The 25,235-nt window shown below is 35.0% G+C and overlaps 1 protein-coding gene across 10 annotated transcripts in view; it reads right to left on the reverse strand.

The window, feature by feature from the left end:
• ATRX (ATRX chromatin remodeler) overlaps window positions 1-25,235 on the reverse strand; it is a 248,863-nt gene that overhangs the window by 83,191 nt on the left and 140,437 nt on the right. For all 10 annotated transcript variants that reach the window (XM_082865330.1, XM_082865334.1, XM_082865333.1 and 7 more), the window contains 8 exons: window positions 19,382-19,523; window positions 18,115-18,224; window positions 16,934-17,080; window positions 16,600-16,777; window positions 10,464-10,601; window positions 8,736-8,911; window positions 7,248-7,365; window positions 1,306-1,436 (listed from right to left, as the gene is read on the reverse strand). In XM_082865330.1, coding sequence (XP_082721456.1) covers window positions 1,306-1,436; window positions 7,248-7,365; window positions 8,736-8,911; window positions 10,464-10,601; window positions 16,600-16,777; window positions 16,934-17,080; window positions 18,115-18,224; window positions 19,382-19,523 — 1,140 coding nt within the window. The remainder of the gene's footprint in view (window positions 1-1,305; window positions 1,437-7,247; window positions 7,366-8,735; window positions 8,912-10,463; window positions 10,602-16,599; window positions 16,778-16,933; window positions 17,081-18,114; window positions 18,225-19,381; window positions 19,524-25,235) is intronic.

The following is a 25,235-nucleotide window of genomic DNA, read 5'->3' on the forward strand; positions in this document are numbered from 1 at the left end:
TGCACAGCACAGGAAACCATACACGAAACAGAAAGACAATCCACAAAATGGGAGAAAATATTTGCAAACGAAGAGACTGACAAGGGATTAATCCCCAAAATATACCAACAGCTCATGCAGCTCATTATCAAAAAAACAAACAAACCAATCAAAAAATGCATGGAAAAAAAAAAAGCATGGAAGATCTAAATAGACATTTCTCCAAAGAACACATACAGATGGTCAAAAGGCACATGAATATATGTTCAACATCACTAATTATTAGATAAATGCAAATCAAAACTACAGTGAGGTATCGCCTCACACTAGTCAGAATGGCCATCATCAAAAAATCTACAAACAATAAAGACTGAAGAGGGTGTGGAGAAAAGGGAACCCCCTTCTACACTGCTGGTGGGAATGTAAACTGGTACAGCCACTATGGAGAACAGTATGGAGGTTCCTTAAAAAACTAAAAATAGAGCTACCATATGAGCCAGCAATCCCACTCCTGGGTATATACCTGAAGAAAACCATAATTCAAAAAGATACATGCATCCCAATGTTTACTGCAGCACTATTTACAATAGCCAGGACATGGAAGCAACCTAAACGTCCATCGACAGGCGAATGGAAAAAGAAGATGTGACACATATATACAATGGAATATTACTCAGCCATAAAGAAGAATGAAACAATGCCATTTGCAGCAACCTGGACAGACCTAGATTGCCATACTGAGTAAAGTAAGTTAGAGGACATATATCACATGATATCACTTATATGTGGAATCTAAAAACAGGGTACAAATGAACTTATTTACAAAACAGAAATAGAGTTACAGATATAGAAAACAATCTTATGGTTACCATGGGGAAGGGTGGGAAGGGATAAATTGGGAGATTGGGATTGACATATACACACTACTATATATAAAACAGATAGCTAATAAGGACTTGCTGCATAGCACAGGGAACTCTACTCAGTACTCTGTAATGACCTATATGGTAAAAGAATCTAAAAAAGAGTGGATATCTGTATACATATAACTGATTCATTTTGCTGTACACCTGAAACTAATACAACAGTGTAAATCAGCTATATTTCAATAAAATCTTTAAAAAAGATTAACATTTAACACTCCTTCCATAATCACAATGCATTCAAACATATAGTAATTAACTAGAAATAAAATAAGTTGAATTACTGTACCAAAAAGAAAAAAATTTTTGAATATACAGTACGTCTATACAGATCAACCTTTTTCCTAAAGTTATTCTGCTTCCGACAGATACCTTTTGATCAACTTTAGGTTAGTTGATTTACCTTATTTTCTTTGCTAATGTAGTCCAGCTGCAAACACCAAGGATGAGTCCAGATTCTACTTAACATCTGAAAATCTTGGAAAAGTTTTGCACCTGCCTTTCCTCTTCCACCTTCACTGCTATTACCTACACCTGATCAAAAGAAAAAAAGAGTTAATGTTAAGACATAAGAATTCTCTAATTCATCCAAGGTGTTTCTAAATTAGGGCCTTAACTTTATCTGTGCCTCGGACTCCTTTGCCCATGTAGAGAATCTTATAGGCCCTCTTTCTCAGAAAATTTCAAAACATATAAAATAAATAGGATAACAAAAGAAACCCATTATACAGAAATTATCAAGATGTTTAAAAACAAACTTTTGATATAGTGGTATGTGTACCTTATTAATGCATTAAATAACAAACTACAGCAGTAATTTTAACAACTGCCTGAAATTCTGAAGCATTGATAAAGGTAAATTTGAGATATCGGTAATGACAATAATATATAGAAATATTTCTGATTTCTATTGGTAACAAAGTCACAATTAAACTACTTTGGTTTGTTGCCTATATTAATAATTGGAAAAATGCTGTATTTTTGATAGAGGTTAGTGAAAACGTAATTTTTTTCTTATTCAGGTTTTTCTTATTCAGGTCCTAGATTCTAACCATAGACCCTAGATGACAAACTTCTGCTTTAGATAAAGCCACTCTCTGTATACAGTATTTTAGCAACTCTCTCCAATTATTCTTACACCAAAAAAACTACTTCTAAAACTTATATTTTTCCTGTTGAAAAAAATAGATTTCTTTTGCCCAGAGTAATTTCAACAAAATTATATTTTTCATATGAAAATGAAGTGAAAATTAAATGAATGCACATTTCATTAATATGACAAAATCATCAAGAGGGTAAAACAGAAGAACAAAGCTGACTTTTTTTTTTACTAAATTTATTTTTGGCTGTATTGGGTCTCCGTTGCTGCGCACGGGCTTTCTCTAGTTGCAGCAAGCGGGGCCTACTCTTCATTGCAGTGCACAGGCTTCCATTGTGGCAGCTTCTCTTGTTGTGGAGAATGGGCTCTAGGCACACGGGCTCCAACAGCTGTGGTACGTAGGCTCAGTAGTTGTGGCTCACGGGGTCTAGAGCGCAGGCTCAGTAGTTGTGGCGCATGGGCTTAGTTGCTCCGTGGCATGCTGGACCTTCCCTGACCAGGGCTCAAACCCGTGTCCCCTGCATTGGCAGGTGGATTCTTAACCACTGCACCACCAGGGAAGCCCAAAGCTGACTTTTTTAAAAACAGCATTTAAGCAATAACATTTTTCTGTCCACAGTTTTAAAAGATGTAAATTCACTGATAATTAATGTCTTGTCTCCATGAGGGACAAGAGTATATTCAGTAATGATATGAAATATGAATAAAAATGCATAAAAGCCTGATACTGATTATTTTGCCTGATAGAGGTATTTCCACTGTGTATGACAGAAATCATTGCTGTGAAAATGAGGCATCTAATTACTTGATATACAACTGTTCATAGCATTCCCTTATAATTCTTTTATTTCTGTAAGGTCAGTAGTAATGCTCTTTCATTCTTGATTTTAGTTATTTGTATCTGCTCTATTTATTACTTTGTAAGTACAACTAAAGAGTTATCAATTATCTTGATTATTTCAAAAAACCAAGTTTTGGTTTCAATAATTTTCTCTACTGTTTTCCTTTTCTCCTTTATACTTATTTCTGATTAGTCTTCATTATCTCCTTCCTTCTTGCTTTGGGTTCAGTTTGCTCTTATTTTAGTTTCTTAAGGTAGAAAGTTAGTTATAAATTTGAGATCTTCTTTCTTGATATAGGCATTTACAGCCATAAACTTCCCTGGAAGCATTGCTTTACCTGCATCCCCTATTTTAGTATCTTATGTTTTCATTTTCATTTACCTCTAAATGTTTTCTAATTTCCTTTGTGATTTCTTCTTTTGACTCACTGGTTACTTAAGAGCATGTTATTTACACATATTTGTGAATTTTCTCACTTTCCTTCAGTTATTGGTTTGTAATTTCATTCTAATGTGGTTAAAGAAAATATTTTGTGTGGATTTTATCCTTTTATATTAAATGAGGCTTGTGTTATGCTCTAAAATATGGTCTATCTTGGAGAATGTTCCATGTGCACTCGAGAGGAATGTGTATTCTGCTCCTATTGGACAGACTGTTCTACAGATGCCAGTTAGGCCTAGTTGATTCATAAGTGTTTTTCAAGTCTTCTATTTCCTTGCTGATCTTCTGCCTAGCTGTTCTATCCAATATTGAAAGCCTTATGAGTTTTTTAAATTAATGTGAAGAAATGAGAGATTTCAAAAAAAAGTAAGCTAAACAACTACCATTTATTCTCCAAGAAAGGCTGATTAAAAAGTCAATTTTTATTTTGGTGGGTGGGAACTACTCTTGTATATACCATAAACATCTTCTATTATAAAAAAATTTCATAAGACTTTTAAGCCTAACTGGCTAGTGTAGAATGTTAAAGGGGAAAAACTGAAGTCTCCTCTACCTACAGTACTGATATGTGTTAGAGTTGTTATTCTTTGTGAGGAATGGGAACCACATAAAAAGAATATATTAATAAGTTAGCCAAATAAACATCCACAGAAAAATGTTCTCTATACAAAAGAGAATTGACAATTATTATTGAATCATTCTATCCTAAAAAAAAATGTTTTGACGCCAAATGGCTTTATTTGGAAATACAAGCACAAAAAAGGGCAAGTAAATACATAATGACAAGTGAGTCTTCCTTTCACTTGAACACTTAAGAAGCTGAGGTATGCCTGTATCTTGTTCTGGCTTTGATTTACATTTCCCTGATGGCCAATCATACTGAGCATCAGTTAGAGCAGTGATACTCAAGCAGAGGGTACATCAAAATCACCTAGAGGGCTTATAAAAATGCAGCTGCCTGAGCCCTACTCCAGAACCACTGACTCAACCTCTAATGTGTGGCACTTAGACCCATTCATTTTTAGAGACAAAAGGATATTACTGTTCTCTATTTCTAAGAGTACAGTTCAGTGGCATTAAGTATAACTGAAATGTTGTGCAACCATCAGCACTCTCCATTTCTAAGACTTTTTTCCATCATCCTAAACAGAAACTCTGTATCCATTAAATGAATCTGACTATTCCAGTCACCTCTAAATGTAATCACACAGGATTTGTCCTTTTGTGTCTGGCTTATTTCATTTAACATGATGTCTTCAGGATCCGTTCATGTCAGGATTTCTTTCTAGACTGTAATATTCCATTGTTTGCATATATCATATTTTGTTCATCTATTCATTACTTGATGAAGACTTGGATTGCTTCCATCTTTTTGGCTATTATGAAATAATGCTATGTAAACATGAATGGGTAAGTATCTATTAGAGTTCTTGCTTTCAATTATTTTGAAAGTGGAATTCTACCTAGAAGTGGAATTGCTGGATCATATGGTAACTCTCTGTTTAACTCTTTGAGGAACTGCCACACTACTTTCTCCACAGGAGCTGTACCATTTTATATTCCTAGCAGCAATGCACCAGGGTTCTAGTTTTTCCTTATCATTGCCAACACTTATTATCTTTCTTTATCTGATAGTCATCCTATTGGGTGTGAAGTGGTATCTCTTGGTTTCAATTTACATTTCCTGAATAACTAATGATGATGTAGAGCATCTTTTAATGTGCTTATCAGTCATTTGTATATCTTTTTTGGAGAAATGTCTATTGAAAACTTTGCCCATTTTTGAATTGGCTTGTTTGGTTTTTCGTTGTTGTTGTTAGGTTGTAAGAGTTCTTTATATATTCTGGATATTATCCCCCTTTTAGGAAAGTGACAAATATTTTCTTCCAATTTGTGGACTGTCTTTTTATGTGCTCCATTTTTGCATTCCTTAAGACAGTGTATGGATTTTAATACTGATTTAAGCTTAAAATCAGGCTGTTTGAAAACTAAGTATTCACACTTGTAAAACCTAAAGTTGTTTACCGAAGGCAGAGGCTTACATGTAAATATAAACTTCTGACACTTGATGGTAAAAAGGAAGACTGCAGGATTGTACTTTTTAGAGAACAAAGGAAAATTAAGAGGATGTTAATTTTCTTGAAATTCATTAAATTTAGCCTCTCATGACTTTAATTCTGTAAATATTAAATATATTATAAATTATCACTACTAAAATTAACATCAAATTGTTGCTAGTATCAAAAGCAAAATTTATGTGAACTTTTAAAAGCCAAGTCAAATATAAAAAGAGTCATATATAGAAACAAAAGAATTTCTGGAATATGTAACAGAAAAAATACCAAACATTTTAAATGCAAGTGAGATAGGTGAATGACATTTTGGGAGAAACACTTTGATGGTTTGTAGTGAGAATCAAGATAAAGTAACCTTTAATATAATCCATTTAGCCTTTTATGGCTATTAACTCAGGTTAACTTTAAGGAAAATAAAACATCACATTTAGCAGGGGGAAAACCCAAGACATTCTCATGACTGAAAGATTCATGGCATCAGATAATAATTTAGCAATTATACCTTTCTGAGTTTAGAAGCGTTGGCAATTAGTACTTTAGATATATACTCCTATCAAGTGAAGTCACAAAGAATGAGGTCCCTTTAATTCTTAAATACTGCATTGCTCTCAAAAAGAGTACATTTTAATATCTATATATGAGCTATTAACATTTTGCTGTTGGTTATTAGGGACAACTGATTCTTTAATAATTGAAAACATCTAGTACATTCCTCACAATAAAACAAAATTTCAAATGGAGAAAATATTAAATGACCAAATTTAGTACCCTTTATTACTCAGAGATTAATGAAAGATAGGTCTGATAATCCCTCTCTTTCTCTCTCTCATTGGAATTTCTACATTTGGTTACTTAATCATGTCTGCAATTTTTGTCATTCAAAACAGAATGGTACTGATACAATAAATCTAATAGCTTATGATTACTATACAAATGAAACTCTATGCCTTGCTGGAAATGATCTCCTTCCAAAAGTCAGTCAGAAAATTGTTTTTATAATACAGCAAAACAACATTTCTATAAAATACAAACATTCAAATCCTCTTTTCCCCAAAGCAGAACAACTGTTGAGGACTATCATCATTATTCTACTTTCTAAAATGCACTGCTGTCACAAAGAGTATTACTTTAACTATTGATAGGATAGGAAGTATCATTCTAATATGTGTGTATACACCTCCACCCTCCATTATTTTTTGATCAACTATTGTATCCACAATGGCTGAAGGGTGCCTTCTAACCTGTAGCTCCTAAATAAATCTGGCACATCACCTGAGGAAAGGTACCAGAATAAAGTGACTAACAAGTAAAAAAAAAATCACTCCAGACCAAACAGAAACTAAAGTTTTGCTCTGTGAACAGTGACAACCTTGGGCACACAGACACACACAAACACACGAGTTTACTGATGATGAAACAATATCTGTTCATTGTATTTTTAAAAAGCACATAGAAAATAGTACAAAATAAAGTTCTGCATAATGTCATCACCCAGAAAATAACCTATTATTAACATTTTTGTGTATTTTAGGCATTTGTGCATATTTTTACTGTAACATTGGGACATAATGTGTGCGCTGCTTTGTATTTTGCCTTTTTTTCCCTTCAAACTTTGTCAATTTGATACCTAAGAAATGATTTCATAAATTTGATTTACAGGTTTTTTATTATTAATGTGGTTGGATATTTTTTAATAATACACCGGAATTTTATTTATCTTGGATATTAGTTTTTTTAATTAGAAATATTTTGTGCTTTTACAACATACCCATTTTATGCAAATGCAAAATTGCAAAAGAACAACTGACATGGTGAAATTATCAAGACAGCATTCTTCAGAAAAAGAATGCTTTAAGAGAGAAAACAATAAGCTAAGTGTATTTGTTACCTGTCAAGTGATCTAAGTAGTACTGATAGAGTTTGCACTGAATAGGAGTCATTCTCACAGCTAACACGTATTCATGTTTTGGAGGCAAGAACTTTGTTAATGCTGTATAATCTTTCCTCTGCAATTAATAAAAAGAGAATGAAAATTAGTTAAATATATGACAGTAACTAACTGTTCTAAGAATTATCATTGCTTGCAACTAAAAAAATGTACATAAATAAATAGGTACCAGACATATAAGAAAACATTTACTTAAACATATTTACCCTCTTTAATCACACAATGATCCCATATAATTGTAGTTAATGTATTTCATGTGACTATACAATATGACGCACTGGTAAAAAGATACTGCAACACACCAGGCAGGTTTTAAATTGAAGTGGCCATATTACCAAGTGAGCAATTTAGGTTTTCAAATGGTCTCCTCTATATAGAAAAAAAGAAAAGAAAAAAAGGTGGGGAGGGGATATAGTAGGTAGTGCTAGCAAAAAGACTTGCTTTAATCATACAGTAAAACCGTTGAATCAAAGTTTGATGCAGTCTGGGTTATCCTTTGGGTAAGATGTGCCAACATGCCAGAGGATAACACATAATGTCAGGGGGAATGTTTGCCCAACTGAGAAAACAAGCCAAGTACAGGCACTCTTGAAACCATTTAACATAGGAACAGGAAAGAAAGAACACTAATGTGCTAGATACAAATGACTACCTAAACAAGAAAAACGCTGCCTAAGTAGCAGCAGTAATACAGAAATACAGTACCTGCTAGTACCTCTGGCTAACCTGAACAAACAGGATGATTTCACCTTACGTAATGGTAGTATATTCAGTCAAAATGATAGCCTGTCTCATCTGTTACATCTTTTTTGCTACCATTAATATCTAGTGTCTTAAGAAAAATACAGAACTAAGATAAAATGCAGACTGACCAACTGGTCAGTCTCTACATACTTATCTACTCATTTTAACAAAGGTTTACTGAAGATCCGTGTGTAAACAACACTATTAGCCCATTAAGGTTACTGTATGTACTTGGAATTAATAAAACTGTTTCTTCAGGATTACATTAATATGGCTTCACTCATAATTCATAATTGCCTTTCCTAAAACCATTTCAAACAAATGAGGCTTGAAATACTATACTATAGAATTAGGTGAGCACAGAAATTTCTTAATCATAATAGCTGTGTTCCTTTTACATACTCCCTATCTTAAGGATGAGAAAATCTAAACATGAACATATTAACACATGAAGTTATACACCCAGCAAATGAATTAATCAATTATGTTCTAAACCTCTCAAGGCAATTTTTTTAAAGTTCAATGCTGCATAAACTTTGGAAGAGACTGCAAAGAGATTTAACTATAAAACTATTGATACATGCTGAAAGGAGAAAGAAAACACAAAGTTTGAATTCAGAAAACATTTTGAGATTGCAATATACCAAAGTAACAATATTTTATTACTGTGGAATGTACTTGTACCTGAACACATCCAGCTAACATTTCATAGAGAATGTGAGCACGTTTTTTCATTACTCTGACATCTACCATGGTAGAATCTGCACACTGACCATTTTGGATTGGATTTATAAATCGATTCCTGAACTCCTTAATGGATCCAAGCAAATTTTCTTTGATAAAGTTAACCATGCAATGATCTAAGAAAGAAGATATTAGTTCATTAACAACAGTAATGGCTAAAAGAACTGAGAACAATTCTCTGATAAAATGCTCGTGTCTAAAAGGCATGCCATGGAAGCATTACAATTAAGCTACAAAGAAAGAACACCAAACTGAGTGTAGACTAATACTGGTTATCAGTATGATTTAGAACTGGATTACCTAAATCAGATGAGAAACTCAGATAAAACCCATCCCAAAATTCTAGACATGAATGTTTAAGAAAACACCAAAGAACATTTTATTTGAACTCACTAGTCTTTTTAATAGATACTGAGTATAAAACAACTGCTCTATAATTCTAACCATGATTTTATGGTCAGCAAGGGAATCTCGTGAAAAAAACATAGATACTGAATCAAAATAATAAAATCAGGTAATAAACTACTATATCAAATTTTGTATTAACTGATTTAGTTCCAGAAATCCTTAACAGAGTAATCAGTTGCCCTATACTATACAGGACCACAATGTGAAACAGGGCAACAGTCTATAAATGGGGCAACAGAAAAGGGGGAAACTGGAACAGACAAAAATAAAGATAAAATATAGATACATATTATAGATAAATATAAACAAGGACAAAGTGAGACAATAACCAGTATTACGAATAATAAAACAGAAAACAGTAACTATAAATACACCAAAAGAATATAAATAACATAAAAATAACAAAAAGCTATTAGAACAGATTACAATGGGAAATTTCAATTTGTTATTTGCTGAGTAACTCATGTTCCCTCTTTAGTGTCATCACACACATATGAAAATAAGGGAAATTCACAAGTCACTTCCCTGGGTTCACATCATCTATCCTCAGCCTCAGCAAACTGTATCCTGACATCAATTCAACATAGCTCTCCTCCAATCTCCACCTTCCTAAAACTTTCATGCTTAGCATTTCTTTTCAATTTCCTATCAGTACCTCCTCCAAAACTGGATATATTTTATTACAATAGCTCCTGAATAGTCACAAATGCATTTGTATTTTTTAAGCAATCATTAAGACTTCTGATACCTTGCATATACTTTAAATTTTATATTTGTATTTGAACACTCATAATGGCACACCTCTTGATTGTGGTTTACCATTTATATTTATAAAACATTCCACTTGATGGGCTTCCCTGGTGGTGCAGTGGTTGAGAGTCCGCCTGCCAATGCAGGGGACACGGGTTCGTGCCCCGGTCCGGGAGGATCCCACATGCCGTGGAGCAGCTGGGCCCGTGAGCTATGGCCACTGAGCCTGCGCGTCCAGAGCCTGTGCTACACAACAGGAGAGGCCACAGCAGTGAGAGGCCCGTGTACCGCAAAAAAAAAATAAAATAAAATAAAAATAAAAAAACACAAAAAAACCCCATTCCACTTGAAATGAATGGTATACTTTCACAGTAGACTAAGAATGGACCTATGTAGTTCATGGTCAGAGACTATACTAGAATAAACTAAAGATAGGCAGATGGCGATGTGGCAAAAATATATCTGAGGCAATGCCAATACTCTATAGCGTAACTACAGATATTGACTCACACTCAATTAGGTTATTTTGAAGTGGGGTTCCTGTTAAAATAATCCTCCTCCTTGATCGTATAGAATTCATAGCTTTTGAAACAGCAGATGCTTCATTTTTTAGAATATGGCCTTCATCACAGACAACAAAGTCAGGGCCTAGAAAAAACAACATTTAATTAACATATAATAAAACTAAAAATATAATCCATTTAAGTTAAGTTAATCATTTTACAGTGCTGCTCTTGTGGAAAGATAAAACAACATCCTGATAAGTTATATTTTATCTGTATATGGTTAATGTGGCTCTCACTAGTATTAATTTTATTAGAGTATTAAAGTACTACTATGGATGGTACTTAAGGTTCTCTGAGAGTACAAAAATAGGCAAGAATAGAAATAATCACACAGATGAAAAGATCCCAAGAGATCTGGGGTATCTGAAAAAAATAATATCTTTTACAAATGAAAAACAGTATCTAAAGATACATTTCAGCACTAATGTATCAAGTTAAAACTATCAACTGATATGTTTATGTATAGCTGATTCACTTTGTTGTGGAGCAGAAGCTAACACACCATTGTAAAGCAATTATACTCCAATAAAGATGTAAAAAAAAATAAAAAATAAAAAAAACCTATCAACTGAGACCAAGAGCAATTTATATATACATGAAATGACAAATTTCAAAAGTTACATTTTAAGAAATAATATGTAAATCACAATAGGCCAAGTAGTATTTCCCATTTGACTTATTCCTAATAACTAATACCCATTGCTGGGGAAAAATTTAACTGATAAAGGACCGCTAAACTCATTGTTACATGGGTATTGGGGTTGGGGGGAAAACACTTTCCAAGCTGTAAAAGATCTCATAGCTGAGAGTGACTCTTTCAAAAGAAATACATATTATTATTTTATGAAAATAACCATATGTATTCTTTGCTAAAGTATCCTATAAACACAATTTGCTTGCTGCTTAACATACACACAAATTACTTAAATATTGATTTAAACAATAGCAGTTGTCAAATTATCCTCTATATGTTAGGCATTATAGAAAATACATCTTCTACATGATTTCAAAAGTAACTGCTTCAGCATGCCTGATCAAATAACACAATTGCTATTCAGTATTTAGATGGGGCTACATGAATAGTAAGACATTTTTAAATTACTAATCGACTTTCTAAAAACTAAAATATGTATCTTGCTTTGTAAATTACCTCTTACACAAGTGATTTAAATGATTTCTACCACCTAATATTCAGTGTTCATGAGGGTGTGGTGAAGCAGGTACTCTCATATACTCTTTGCGGAAGTCTAAATTAGTATCAAACATTTTGGAAGACAATTTTACAGTATCTCTTAAAATGTAAAATATGTGCACCCTTGACCCAAATTTCAATTTCTAGGAATTTATCCTTAAGATATACTTCCATGAGTACCCCAAGATACATAAAATATTCTCTGAAGTATTGTTTGTTTAGGGTGGAAAATTGGAAACAACTAAGAAGATTGGCAAAGGGGGTTAATAAAACTATGCTATAATGGAATGTCACAGAACTAAAATTAATGATGTAGATTTCTATGTAATAACCTTGAAAGATATGCCAAATATGTTCTTTATATTATTAAACAAAAAGAAGAGTTTCAATATCTATATTATGATCCCATTTGTATTTAAACAACCACCTCAAACAGGGTGATTTTTATCTACATATACATATATGTAGTAAAGTAAAGGATTAATCTGGCCCAAAGAAAAGTTTAGCCTTTGCCTCCACCTCTAGGGAGGTAACCTCTAAACTCCTGGAATGTCTGACCTGATAAAAATATCTCTGTTCACCTGGATGGCTTGGGACACATCAGATAGTCTATGCTAACATGATGTGGGGTGAAGGGAGAGCAGCTTTGGTCATGTGGCATCTTCTCAACTTCTGGAGGAGCTAGAGACTAAGATCACCTGCATGGGTGGTCAACCATGTCTATGTGACCAAGCCCAAACTCTAGACACCAAGGCTCGGATGAGTGTGCCTGGTTGGCAATACTCCACGTGTATTGTCACACATCACTTCTGGGAGAAGTAAGTGCTGCCTGCACGATTCCACTAACAAACTGGGTGTGGAACTCTCCTGGGCCCTGTCCTATGTGCCTTTTCCTGTGGCAGATTCTAATCTGTATCCTTTCACTGTAATAAACCATAACCATGAGTATAAAGGCTTTTCTGAGTTCTGTGAGTCCTAGTGAATTACTGAACCTGAGAGTGGTCTTGGGAACATCCAAATATTGCAATATAAAATACATGCTTGCAAAAAAATATATAATTTAAAAATGGGCAGAGGATCTGAAGAGACATTTTTCCAAAGAAGACATACAAATGGGCAACAGGTACATAAAAAGCTCCTCAACATCACTAATCATCAGGAAAATGCAAGTTAAAACCACAATGAGATATCACCTCCCACCTATCAGAATGGCTATGATAAAAAAAACAAGAAATAACAAGTGTTGGTGAGGATGTGGAGAGAAGGGAACCCTTGTGCACTGTTGGTGAGAATATAAATTGTTACAACCACTATGGAAAACAGTAAGGAGGTTCCTCAAAAAACTAAAAATAGAACTACCATATGATCCAGCAATTCCACTACTGGGGATATAACTGGAAAAACTGAAAACAATAATTTGAAAAGATACACACCTCAACGTTCACAGTGCCACTAATTGCAAGAGCCAAGATATGGAAGCAAACCAACTGTCGACAGATGAAAGGATAAAGAAAATGTCTCTCTCTCTCTCTCTCTCTCTCTCACACACACACACACACACACACACACACAGAGAGAAATGTTACTCAGCTATAAAAAAGAATGAAATTCTGCCCTTTGCAGCAATATGAATGGATCTAGAGAATACTAAGCTTAGTGATATAAGTCAAACAGAGAAAGACAAATACTGTATGATAACACTTACATGTGGAATCTAAAAAACAAAACAAACAAATGTATATAGCAAAACAGAAAATGACTCACAGATATGGAAAACAAACTAGTGGTTACCAGTGGGGAGAGAGAAGGGGGGAGGGGCAAGATAGGGATATGAGACTGAAAGATACAAACCACTATGTATAGAACACATAAGCAACAAGGATATATCGTATAGCACAGGGAATTATAGCCATTATCTTGTAATAATTTTTAATAGAGTATAATCTGTAAAAATAATGAATCACTATGCTGAACACCTGAAACTAACATAATGTTGTAAATGAAGTATACCTCAATTTTTAAAAAAAAACATTAAACTCTACATTACAAAGAATAAACTTTAATGTATGCAAATAAAATGAAGGAACTGACCTATGTAACTTTAGAAAATGATGCTTGGAAATTATAAAGCTACAGACAAAAGCAATCATACATAAGCACTGTACTCTAGTTGGTAAATTTGTTTCTCACGAGGGTATAGGTTAATAATTCTAAAACTACTTTACATATAAGATGAGGTTGAATAAATAAGTAAATGGATAGTGGATGGTTGAAGCCAAGATTCTCACTGTTGAAAAAGACAAGTAACAGAATAACAAAAAAAGACTAAAATGAACCCTATGATACTGAATTAGAGTCAAATATATCACTATGACATCAAGTTTATGTTTATACACACACACACACACACACACACAGATAGATTTGTGTATATACCTGGATTCGTAGACCTATCACCTAGTTCTGTCTGCTGAGTGAACCTAGAAGCAATGACACTGCAGTAGCAACAAACACACCCAGTGCCCAGATCTTGGTTCGTAAACACCATTTTTCAGTGAAAGGAACCACGCATGGTTCCTTGTTGAAATGATGGACTCCGGGGCAAGGACAAATTAACATGATCCTAGAGCATACTACCAGAAAGTAATGAAGTGCTCAAAAAAATCAAAAGGATGAAACATCAAAGGGGTACAGGAACCAATCTGAAAGAGCTCCCAGTGGACAAACTGGAACAATCTGAGCAACAAAATAAATAATACAGTGCTAGTTCTAACATATAAACTAATAATAGATAATTAATCTATCCTGATATAAATGACTGATTAAATAAATGGGTAAGAAGTGACAAATCTTTCTTAAAGAAAAATTAAAGAAAAATTCCAAATTTAAGTGTAGCCCACTATAATAGATGGAGCTTAATTTTTGCCCTCCCCCCACTTGGATGGGCTAGACTTAGTGACCAGCAAAGAACAGACACAGGTGAAAACAGTAATTCTACAGCAGAGAAACCTGGCAAACACTACCTTAACCAAGTGATGAAAATTAACATCACTAGTGATGTCATGTGGATCTAATTTACCCTTGATATAATGTGAGGAGAAGGATACTACACCTCTAGTACATTATTTCAAAAACCTATAATCCCAGTCTAATTACAAGAAAAACAACAGATACTAGTGAACATCCTACAGGATACTTTAACAGTACTCCACAAGACTGACAAGATAACAGAAAATAAAAGAAAGACTAAGAAACTGTCACAGACCAGAGGAGACTGTGGAGACATTACAATTAAATGCAATGTGGTACCCTGGATGAGATCCTGGAACAGAAGGTGAACAGTAATATTAAACTGGTAGAATTCAAATAGAGTTTGGAGTTTAGTTAATAATATACGAATTTCTTAGTTTTGACAAATCTGCCATGGCAATGTAAGATGAACAGTGCGGGATTTGGGTTCAAGGTAAATGGGAGTGTTCTTTACTATCATTCAACTTTTCTGTAAACAAAGAAAACACAAAACTTTCCAAAATAATTATTTTAAATGTCACTAAATGACTTACATGGAAATAACAAACATTACTCTTCATGTTATGAGCTTTAATTTCTTTTTAATTCATTTCCTCATGATGACCATATTAAGCATCTGAAACTTGTTTAAACTGTTCCAAGGAAACCTTCTGAAAAACATGCTATTCACTAGCTCATAGCTCTCTGACAACAAAACAACCACAGGACTTCTAGACGACTATTTTAATCATGAGAAAATGATAAACTTATTATTAGGCCTTAACACTTACAATGGCAATTAGTTTGGTACATGCTAATTACATCATTATCTAAAAAAAAGAGGCAAAAGTGTACGAACTTTCAGTGATAAGATTTATAAGGTCTGAGGACCTAATGTATAAATAACATCGTAATAACATGGCAACTGATAACAATGTATTATAACTGAAATCTGCTAAATGAGTAGAGCATAAATGTTCTGAACAAAAAAGAAAAAGAAAACTAAGTGAGGTAATGATGTGTAACTCAAAGGGGATTATTCTTTCAGTGTATACATATATGAAATCATCACATTGTACACTTTAATTATGTTACAATTTTACTTCTCAATTAAACCTCAATAAAGCTGAAAAAATAAATTAAAAGTAAAATTATAAAGGGGCAAAGCCAAGGATTCTAAATAATACTTGGATTAAATAATTCTAAATTATTTTGGCAGTGAAAAATTGGACTTTCTCAACAAACATCTAAAGCCTCAACAGTGTCTTAAAGTAATTAGATATGACAAAATAAAGTTTGATAAGGAAAAAATATAGAATACAAACAACTAAATATTCATTGGTTCTGTGGATCGTACAACTTGCTGCTTTTACAAGTCGCAAGTAAGAATCAAATATTTGGATCTTGCATCATGAAGATTACTGTTAGAAGGAATGACAGCATTGCAAATATTAACCTTCCACAGTGATGACTATTTAAAAGACAGAAAAAATGCAGCCAATTCTTCTAATGACATAAAGTTGGGAAAGAAATGTAAAGAACTGTTTTCAGAGTATGGAGAGAGCTCTTGTAATCATCTAATATTCAGACAGTCAGAAGAATCTGCGATTGTGACACAGGTACCTGGTGAATTTTTAATCATTTACAAGGTCTCCCCTGAAAACCTCAAACACTTCCAGACTCAGCAAATGAATTCTGAACATCTGGCAATATTAAGGGTGATATCATCTTAATGAAATTATACTAAGAAACAGAAGGCAAAAACCTGAAAGATAAACAAAAACCAGCTACTCAGTAGTTGGTCAATTAGTATTTGTTAAATATAAGCATATTTTTCATTCAACTTGTTTCTTTATCTCAGTGCCTGTTAATATCTTACCTGGATCAACCAAAGCTTTGTTAAATATTTCTTTAAGTTTCCTACTCTTCACATTCCTTCCTTGAGCAAGATTTCTGTACATCTCATAGCCTATGATCATAACACCACCATCTTCTTGCCATCTCTGCAGCATGTAGCTTCTCTCCTGAGGACGTTTCACAGTTGCTAATTCAGAGACCTTTTGTGAGGAAATAAAGATTTTTTAAGGTAGGAATGTATGAATACTAAATATCCCCACTGAAATATGCATCATTGGTAATTAAAAATCTTTTTATTTTACTATATGAATTTCATGCAGTTATTCTGATAATAGAAAACATTCTAAATATGATACCTCAAGCTTCTCATCATCTTTTAATCCCTCTTGCCACTTCTCAAATTCATTCATCCAATTCAAAGCAGTATTAAGAGGACAAACCACTAAAGCTGTGCTGAAATCCAATTTGTCACACAAAAGAACCGTATGAAGAAAGCTTACCACCTACAAGAAAACAAATTAAGTTGCCACCTTCATTTAAATATCTGCAAAACAAGTTAATAAATTGAGCAAACTTACAATAGTTGGGTTTTTGGATTTTGTTTTGTTTTTTGTTTTAAACAATAAAGCAACCAACCAAAGGTCAACAGGGAAAGAGATAGGTACAATAAGGGACTTCAACTAGATGATATATAAGATCCTTCCAACTCTAAAGCTCCATGATTCTATGATCGGTAATAATAATATGAATATAAAAAGTAACCACACCAAAGCAGCTACTAAGTCCCTAGTCCCCAGAGAACATCCCTACGATCTTCAGAAAATACCACTGCCCATTTAGAAGAGAATTATGTTACCGAGTATTTTTCCATGTAGTGTTCTGACTCACTGAATCTGTAGTAATTGTCTTATGGCTTGAAATTTTATATATATATATAAACTAATTCCACATCTCTGCTACAACTCCTGCAGTCTTCCTGCAACTTCCTGCATTCAGAAATGTAGTATTTTAATAGTGAAAAATATATTACGTTCTCATTACTATAGGATCACAGACTGTTAAAAAGTTGGGAATTCCCTGGCGGTCCAGTGGTTAGGACTCGGTGCTTTCACTGCCAAGGGAGGAGGTTCAATCCGTGGTTGGGGAACTAAGATCCCGCAAAACCACGCAGCACGGCCAAAAAAAAAAACAGTGTTGTAAAGGAACTCCATTTCCACCTCAGACTCTTTGCAGTTTTACTGGCTATGCCTGTAACCCTACACCTTCACTTCATTAGGATCTCTGCTCAAAGATCACTTCCTAAAAGATGCTTTCCCTCTCTATTCTTCCTTAACATTTATTATCTGAAAGTACATATTTCTTATTTTATTTGATTAAAATCTCTCTCCCCCACCAGAATATAAGCTTCTTGAGGGAGAAATCTTGTTATTCTTGTTCATTGCTGTATCTCCAGCTCCTACAACTGTGCTGGAACATAAAAGAATACATATTCTTAAATTAATGAATGCACAAGAACAGAACACCTTCATGTTCTTACCTGTAAAGTCTTACCAAGGCCCATGCAGTGGGCGAGAATGCATCCTGAACCTGGAGATTTCTTTGTTTTTTTTACAGACTCACAGCAGCAATCCCACATAAACTGAACACCTAAAAATGACAGCTTCGTTATGCTCAATTTAAAGGCTCAAGTTAAAAAAAAATCTTCCGTCGGGACTTCCCTGGTGGCACAGTGGTTACGACTCACACTCCTAATGCATGGGGCCCCAGTTCGATCCCTAGTCAGGGAACTAGATCCCGCATGCATGCCACAATCAAAGTTCGCATGCCACAACTAAAGAGCCAAAGAGCCGCAACTAAGGAGCACGCCTGCCGCAACTAACACCTGGCACAACCAAATAAATATATAAAATAAAGTAAGATAAAATAAAATAAATCTTCCATCATAAACACATCAAAAACATAACCAAAACTTCTAAGAAATAGAATTTTTTAAAAAGAGAGATAAAAATCTCTTAAATGTAAATGAGATTTGTTTTACGCCCCCCCCCACACACACACTAAGGTTAAATAGAAAAAAATGTGAACACAAGCACACAAGAGGGTAACTTTCACTCCTCTAAGCTATCACAGCAGATCTTCTCCATTCCCTGGGATGGTCCAAAGAGACATATGAATAATCTAAAATAGAAACTTTATCCAAAGGGAGAATAGATTCCTATCAAATATACTTTCAGGTTTTTTGAGTCAACCAGGAAAAAAAAATCCAGGAGATAATTCATCATTTCTCCCTTTATTCAACATTAAAAACTAACAATAAAGGGGCTTGCTACCTAAGGAGTAGGAACTATAGAACTTCCCTTATGAATTCATTCATATACACAATCAAAACTGACTTACTGATTCCACTCTGACAAAGCAGAGGATAGGGATAATTTGGTATCTTTCCAAAACCAATGTAGGAATATTATTAACAAACATACTTGAAAAAGCATTTCCTGAAGAAGGCTTTTAGCTAACTGTACCTCTCCCTACCCCCCAACCACTGCAGATTAGGTGAAATTCACTTGCTATATATACCCATTTGTGAGGGGCACACTTCCCCTTTCATAATACTCATTTTCTTTGCAATTGTCCAGTTTTGTTCTTCTTCATTTGCTTATGCACTCCATAAGGGCAGGGATCATATTTGTTTTGCTCACCAGTAGAAGTAACTCCAGTACTTAGCAGAATGTGAGGCACACAGGGGACACCAAATATTGGTAAAATTTAACTAAAAATGCTTTAATCATCTAATAGTTTCTTACCATCTACTTGATGGGGTTTCAATTTGATAACCATATTTCTATGAACCTGCACTAAAGGTTCTTTGGTTTCTTCATCTTCGTCTAAAACCAACTTGGTTGTTATTGGACACTTAGTGGGTGAAGCATCTTCAATTTCTATCACCTACAAGAAAGACAATTATAGTTAAGCACAAAGAAATCTTTCAAGCAATAGAGGAGTATGAGTCTTACTAAGGGAAATTTTGCAAAATACAGACACATCTACTTCCATACCATACATCCAATATTCTGGTTCAGTAAGACCAGGACAGATCACAGGTTTATATGTTGTCCAAAATCAAAAACCTCCACAAGACTTAGAATCACTGTGATAATGTTGCTGATTTAGCTCATCGGTTCTCACCTTGAACATCTCAACACGTTTTAGGTAGAGATGTGACAAAAGTAGCACTCTAAATTAATCCATGGCACCACCATTAAAATTTGGCTCCCCAAACGGGATTTTTCTATTCTTCTACAGGACATGTGAAAATGTGCAAGGGCACTTATGGTTATCACAACGACTGGTTAGGACTGGTATTTAATGTAGGCAGAGGGGAAGGTAAATATAAATGTTCTACAATGTGAAAGACAGTCCCAAACAAGAACTGTCCCACCCAAGATTCCAGAAGACTCCCATTGAAAAACACTGTAAATATGTGTTGTGAAAGGGAAAAACTTCAGAAACACTGGTTTGAGAAACTCAGGCTCGAAAGCATGACAAGAACATATAATAACCTCCAAATGCAAAAGGGAAACAATTACCTCAAGTTTCTTATTTGAAAGAAAACTTAAATAGATATAAATACATATGAATACATGTATCTGTATATATTTTTTGCTTTCTTATCTATCCATTACATAGTATACCCAAGAACTGTATAAGCTAGGTACAAGTGTTGCCATTTTACATATGAAAAAAAATGAGAGACTGAGAAGTTAAATAACTTACACAAGGTCATACAACTATTAAGTATCACAACACTAAGATTTACACCCAGAGGGTTAGGCTCCAGAGTCCATGCTCTTAACCACTATGCATTACTACTTTAATAAATGAAATACTTGTATAAACAGGTTTATGGTTCCATGACAATCAATAAAGATTCATGATTTTAAACTGTAGACAATGTGCTGCTTAAGGATAAAATATTAGCTGGTATCCTTTGCCTTATTTAGAACTGTAACTAGAAACGAATAGATTATTTGATACTCACTACTGAAATTTTCAAACATAAGCAAAAGTAGACAGTAGCATAATGAGCCCTGTTACCCATTATTCAACCTCAAAAATTATCAACTTCTGGCCAGTTCTGTTTCACTGACAGCCTCGCACCCGTTCTACACCTCCTTTGATTCCATAAATGATTTTGAAGCAAACCCAAGCAAGATTGTTATTTCATCTGTAAGTGTTTTAGAATGTCTCTTTAAAAGGACACTCTCGAGAGGTGCTCCCGCTCTCGGCTTGCATGTATCCCCGGGGTGTTTTGCCCTCCAGAGGGTACTTTTGGTCTCATGTCCCTTCTCTGTGCTCTGCCCACCTAAGAGGTCGGGAGAGAGGCAAGGAAACACCCAAGACTGTAGCCGAGGGGTGGGGGAGGGGGATGAGAGGAAGAGGAGACGTTCCCCCTCACATCTGCCTGCAAAGGTGGCAACCGGGCAGCGTTTTCCCAGAGATGAAGCTCCCCAAGAAGTCAGCTAAGTATCCCGTCCTTGGGGACTCTAGGATAAAAGAGACTGGATCCACAGATGGAGACTTTCTTACTGTCCTTCCATCCCTGAAATTGTGTTACTGTGAGATTTTATAAATGTTCTGCACCAACTCACAGGACGTCTCAGGAACCTAAATGACCAATACACTTCGAACTCCCTGTCTGAGCCATGTGAATGAAAGGCTCTTGGTGCTGCAGCCAGGAGTCAGTGCTGTGCCTCTGAGGTGGGAGAGCCAACTTCAGGACACTGGTCCACAAGAGACCTCCCAGCTACACATAACATCAAATGGCGAAAATCTCCCAGAGATCTCCATCTCAACACCAGCACCCAGCTTCACTCAACGACCAGCAAGATACACTGCTGGACAACCTATGCCAAACACCTAGCAAGACAGGAACACAAACCCACCCATTAGCAGAGAGGCTGCCTAACATCATAATAAGTCCACAGACACCCCAAAACACACCACCAGACGTGGACCTGCCCACCAGAAGCACAAGATCCAGCCTCATCCACCACAAAATAGGCACAAGTCGCCTCCACCAGGAAGCCTACACAACCCACTGAACCAACCTTAGCCACTGGGGACAGAAAACAAAACCAAGGGGAACTACGAACATAGAGCCTGCAAAAAGGAGACCCCAAACACAGTAAGATAAGCAAAATGAGAAGACAGAAAAACACACAGCAGATGAAGGAACAAGATACAATCCCAACAGACCTAACAAATTAACAGGAAATAGGCACTCTATCTGAAAAAGAATTCAGAATAATGATAGTTAAGATGATCCAAAATCTTGGAAATAGAACGGACAAAACGGAAGAAACATTTCACAAGGACCTAGAAGAACTAAAGGTGAAACAAAAAACAATGAACACCACAATAAATGAAATTAAAAATACTCTAGATGGGATCAATAGCAGAATAACTGAGGCAGAAGAATGGATAAGTGACCTGGAAGATAAAATAGTGGAAATAACTACTGCAGAGCAGAATAAAGAAAAAGGAATGAAAAGAACTGAGGACAGTCTCAGAGACCTCTGGGACAACATTAAATGCACCAACATTCGAATTATAGGGGTTCCAGAAGAAGAAGAGAAAAAGAAAGGGACTGAGGGAATATTTGAAGAGACTGTAGTTGAACACTTCCCAAATATGGGAAAGGAAATAGTTAATCAAGTCCAGGGAGCACAGAGAGTCCCATGCAGGATAAATCCAAGGAGAAATATGCCAAGACTCATATTAATCAAATTGTCAAAAATTAAATACAAACAAAACATATTAAAAGCAACAAGGGAAAAATAACACAAAACGGAATCCCCATAAGGTTAACAGCTGATCTTTTAGCAGAAACTCTGCAAGCCAGAAGGGAGTGGCAGGACATATTTAAAGTGATGAAGGAGAAAAACCTGCAACCAAGATTACTCTACCCAGCAAGGATCTCATTCAGATTTGATGGAGAAATTAAAACATTTACAGACAAGCAATAGCTGAGAGAGTTCAGCACCACCAAACCAGCTCTACAACAGCTGCTAAAGGAACTTCTCTAGGCAAGAAACACAAGAGAAGGAAAAGACCTACAATAACGAACACAAAACAATTAAGAAAATGGGAAGAGGAACATACTTATCGATAATTACCTTAAATGTAAATGGACTAAATGCTCCCACCAAAAGACACAGATTGGTTGAATGGATACAAAAACAAGACCCATATATACGCTGTCTAAAAGAGACCCACTTCAGACCTACAGACACATACAGACTGAAAGCAAGGGGATGGAAAAAGATATTCCATGCAAATGGAAACCGAAAGAAAGCTGAAGTAGCAATTCTCATATGAGACAAAATAGACTTTAAAAATAAAGACTATTAGAAGAGACAAAGAAGGACACTACATAATGATCAAGGGATTGATCCAAGAAGAAGATATAACAATTGTAAATATTTATGCACCCAACATAGGAGCACCTCAATACATAAGGCAAATACTAACAGCCAAAAAAGGGGAAATCGACATTAACACATTCATAGTAGGGGACTTTAACACCCCACTTTCACCAATGGACAGATCATCCAAAATGAAAATAAATAAGAAAACACAAGCTTTAAATGATACATTAAACAAGATGGTTTTAATAGATATTTATAGGACATTCCATCCAAAATAACCAGAATATACATTTTTCTCAAGTGCTCATGGAACATTCTCCAGGATAGATCATACCTTGGGTCACAAAACAAGCCTTGGTAAATTTAAGAAAACTGAAATTGTATCAAGTATCTTTTCCGACCACAACACTATGAGACTAGATACCACTCACAGAAAAAGATCTGTAAAAAATACAAACACATGGAGGCTAAACAATACACTACTTATAACGAAGTGATCACTGAAGAAATCAAAGAGGAAATCGAAAAATACCTAGAAACAAATGACAATGGAGACACGACGACCCAAAATCTATGGGATGCAGCAAAAGCAGTTCTAAGAGGGAAGTTTATAGCAATACAATCCTACCTTAAGAAACAGGAAACATCTCGAATAAACAACCTAACCTTGCACCTCAAGCAATTAGAGAAAGAAGAACAAAAAAACCCCAAAGCTAGCAGAAGGAAAGAAATCATAAAAATCAGATCAGAAATAAATGAAAAAGAAATGAAGGAAACGATAGCAAAGATCAATAAAACTAAAAGCTGGTTCTTTGAGAAGATAAACAAAATAGATAAACCATTAGCCAGACTCATCACGAAAAAAAGGGAGAAGACTCAAATCAATAGAATTAGAAATGAAAAAGGAGAAGTAACAACTGACACTGCAGAAATACAAAAGATCATGAGAGATTACTACAAGCAACTCTATGCCAATAAAATGGACAACCTGGAAGAAATGGACAAATTCTTAGAAATGCACAACCTGCGAAGACTGAATCAGGAAGAAATAGAAAATATGAACAGACCAATCACAAGCAAGGAAATTGAAACTGTGATTAAAAATCTTCCAACAAACAAAAGCCCAGGACCAGATGGCTTCACAGGCGAATTCTATCAAACATTTAGAGAAGCGCTAACACCTATCCTTCTCAAACTCTTCCAAAACATAGCAGAGGGAGGAACACTCCCAAATTCATTCTACAAGGCCACCATCACCTTGATACCAAAACCAGTTAAGGAGGTAACAAAGAAAGAAAACTACAGGCCAATATCACTGATGAACATAGATACAAAAATCCTCAACAAAATACTAGCAAACAGAATCCAACAGCACATTAAAAGGATCATACACCATGATCAAGTGGGGTTTATTCCAGGATTGCAAGGATTCTTCAATATACGCAAATCAATCAATGTGATAAACCACATTAACAAACTGAAGGAGAAAAACCATATGATCATCTCAATAGATGCAGAGAAAGCTTTTGACAAAATTCAACACCATTTATGACAAAAACCCTGCAGAAAGTAGGCACAGACGGAACTTTCCTCAACATAATAAAGGCCATATATGACAAACCCACAGCAAACATCATCCTCAATGGTAAAAAGCTGAAAGCATTTCCACTAAGATCAGGAACAAGACAAGGTTGCCCACTCTCACCACTCTTACTCAACATAGTTTTGGAAGTTTTAGCCACAGCAATCAGAGAAGAAAAGGAAATAAAAGGAATCCAAATCGGAAAAGAAGACGTAAAGCTGTCACTGTTTGCAGATGACATGATCCTATACATAGAGAACCCTAAAGATGCTACCAGAAAACTACTAGAGCTAATCAATGAATTTGGTAAAGTGGCAGGATACAAAATTAATGCACAGAAATCTCTGGCATTCCTATATACTAATGATGAAAAATCTGAAAGTGAAATCAAGAAAACACTCCCATTTACCATTGCAACAAAAAGAATAAAATATCTAGGAATAAACCTACCTAAGGAGACAAAAGACCTGTATGCAGAAAATTATAAGACACTGATGAAAGAAATTAAAGATGATACAAATAGATGGAGAAATATACCATGTTCTTGGATTGGAAGAATCAACATTGTGAAAATGACTCTACTACCCAAAGCAATCTATAGATTCAATGCAATCCCTATCAAACTACCACTGGCATTTTTCACAGAAC

The sequence above is a fragment of the Leucopleurus acutus genome (assembly GCF_964270905.1).
Source record: "Leucopleurus acutus genome assembly, chromosome: X".
Classification (NCBI taxonomy): Eukaryota; Metazoa; Chordata; class Mammalia; order Artiodactyla; family Delphinidae; genus Leucopleurus; species Leucopleurus acutus.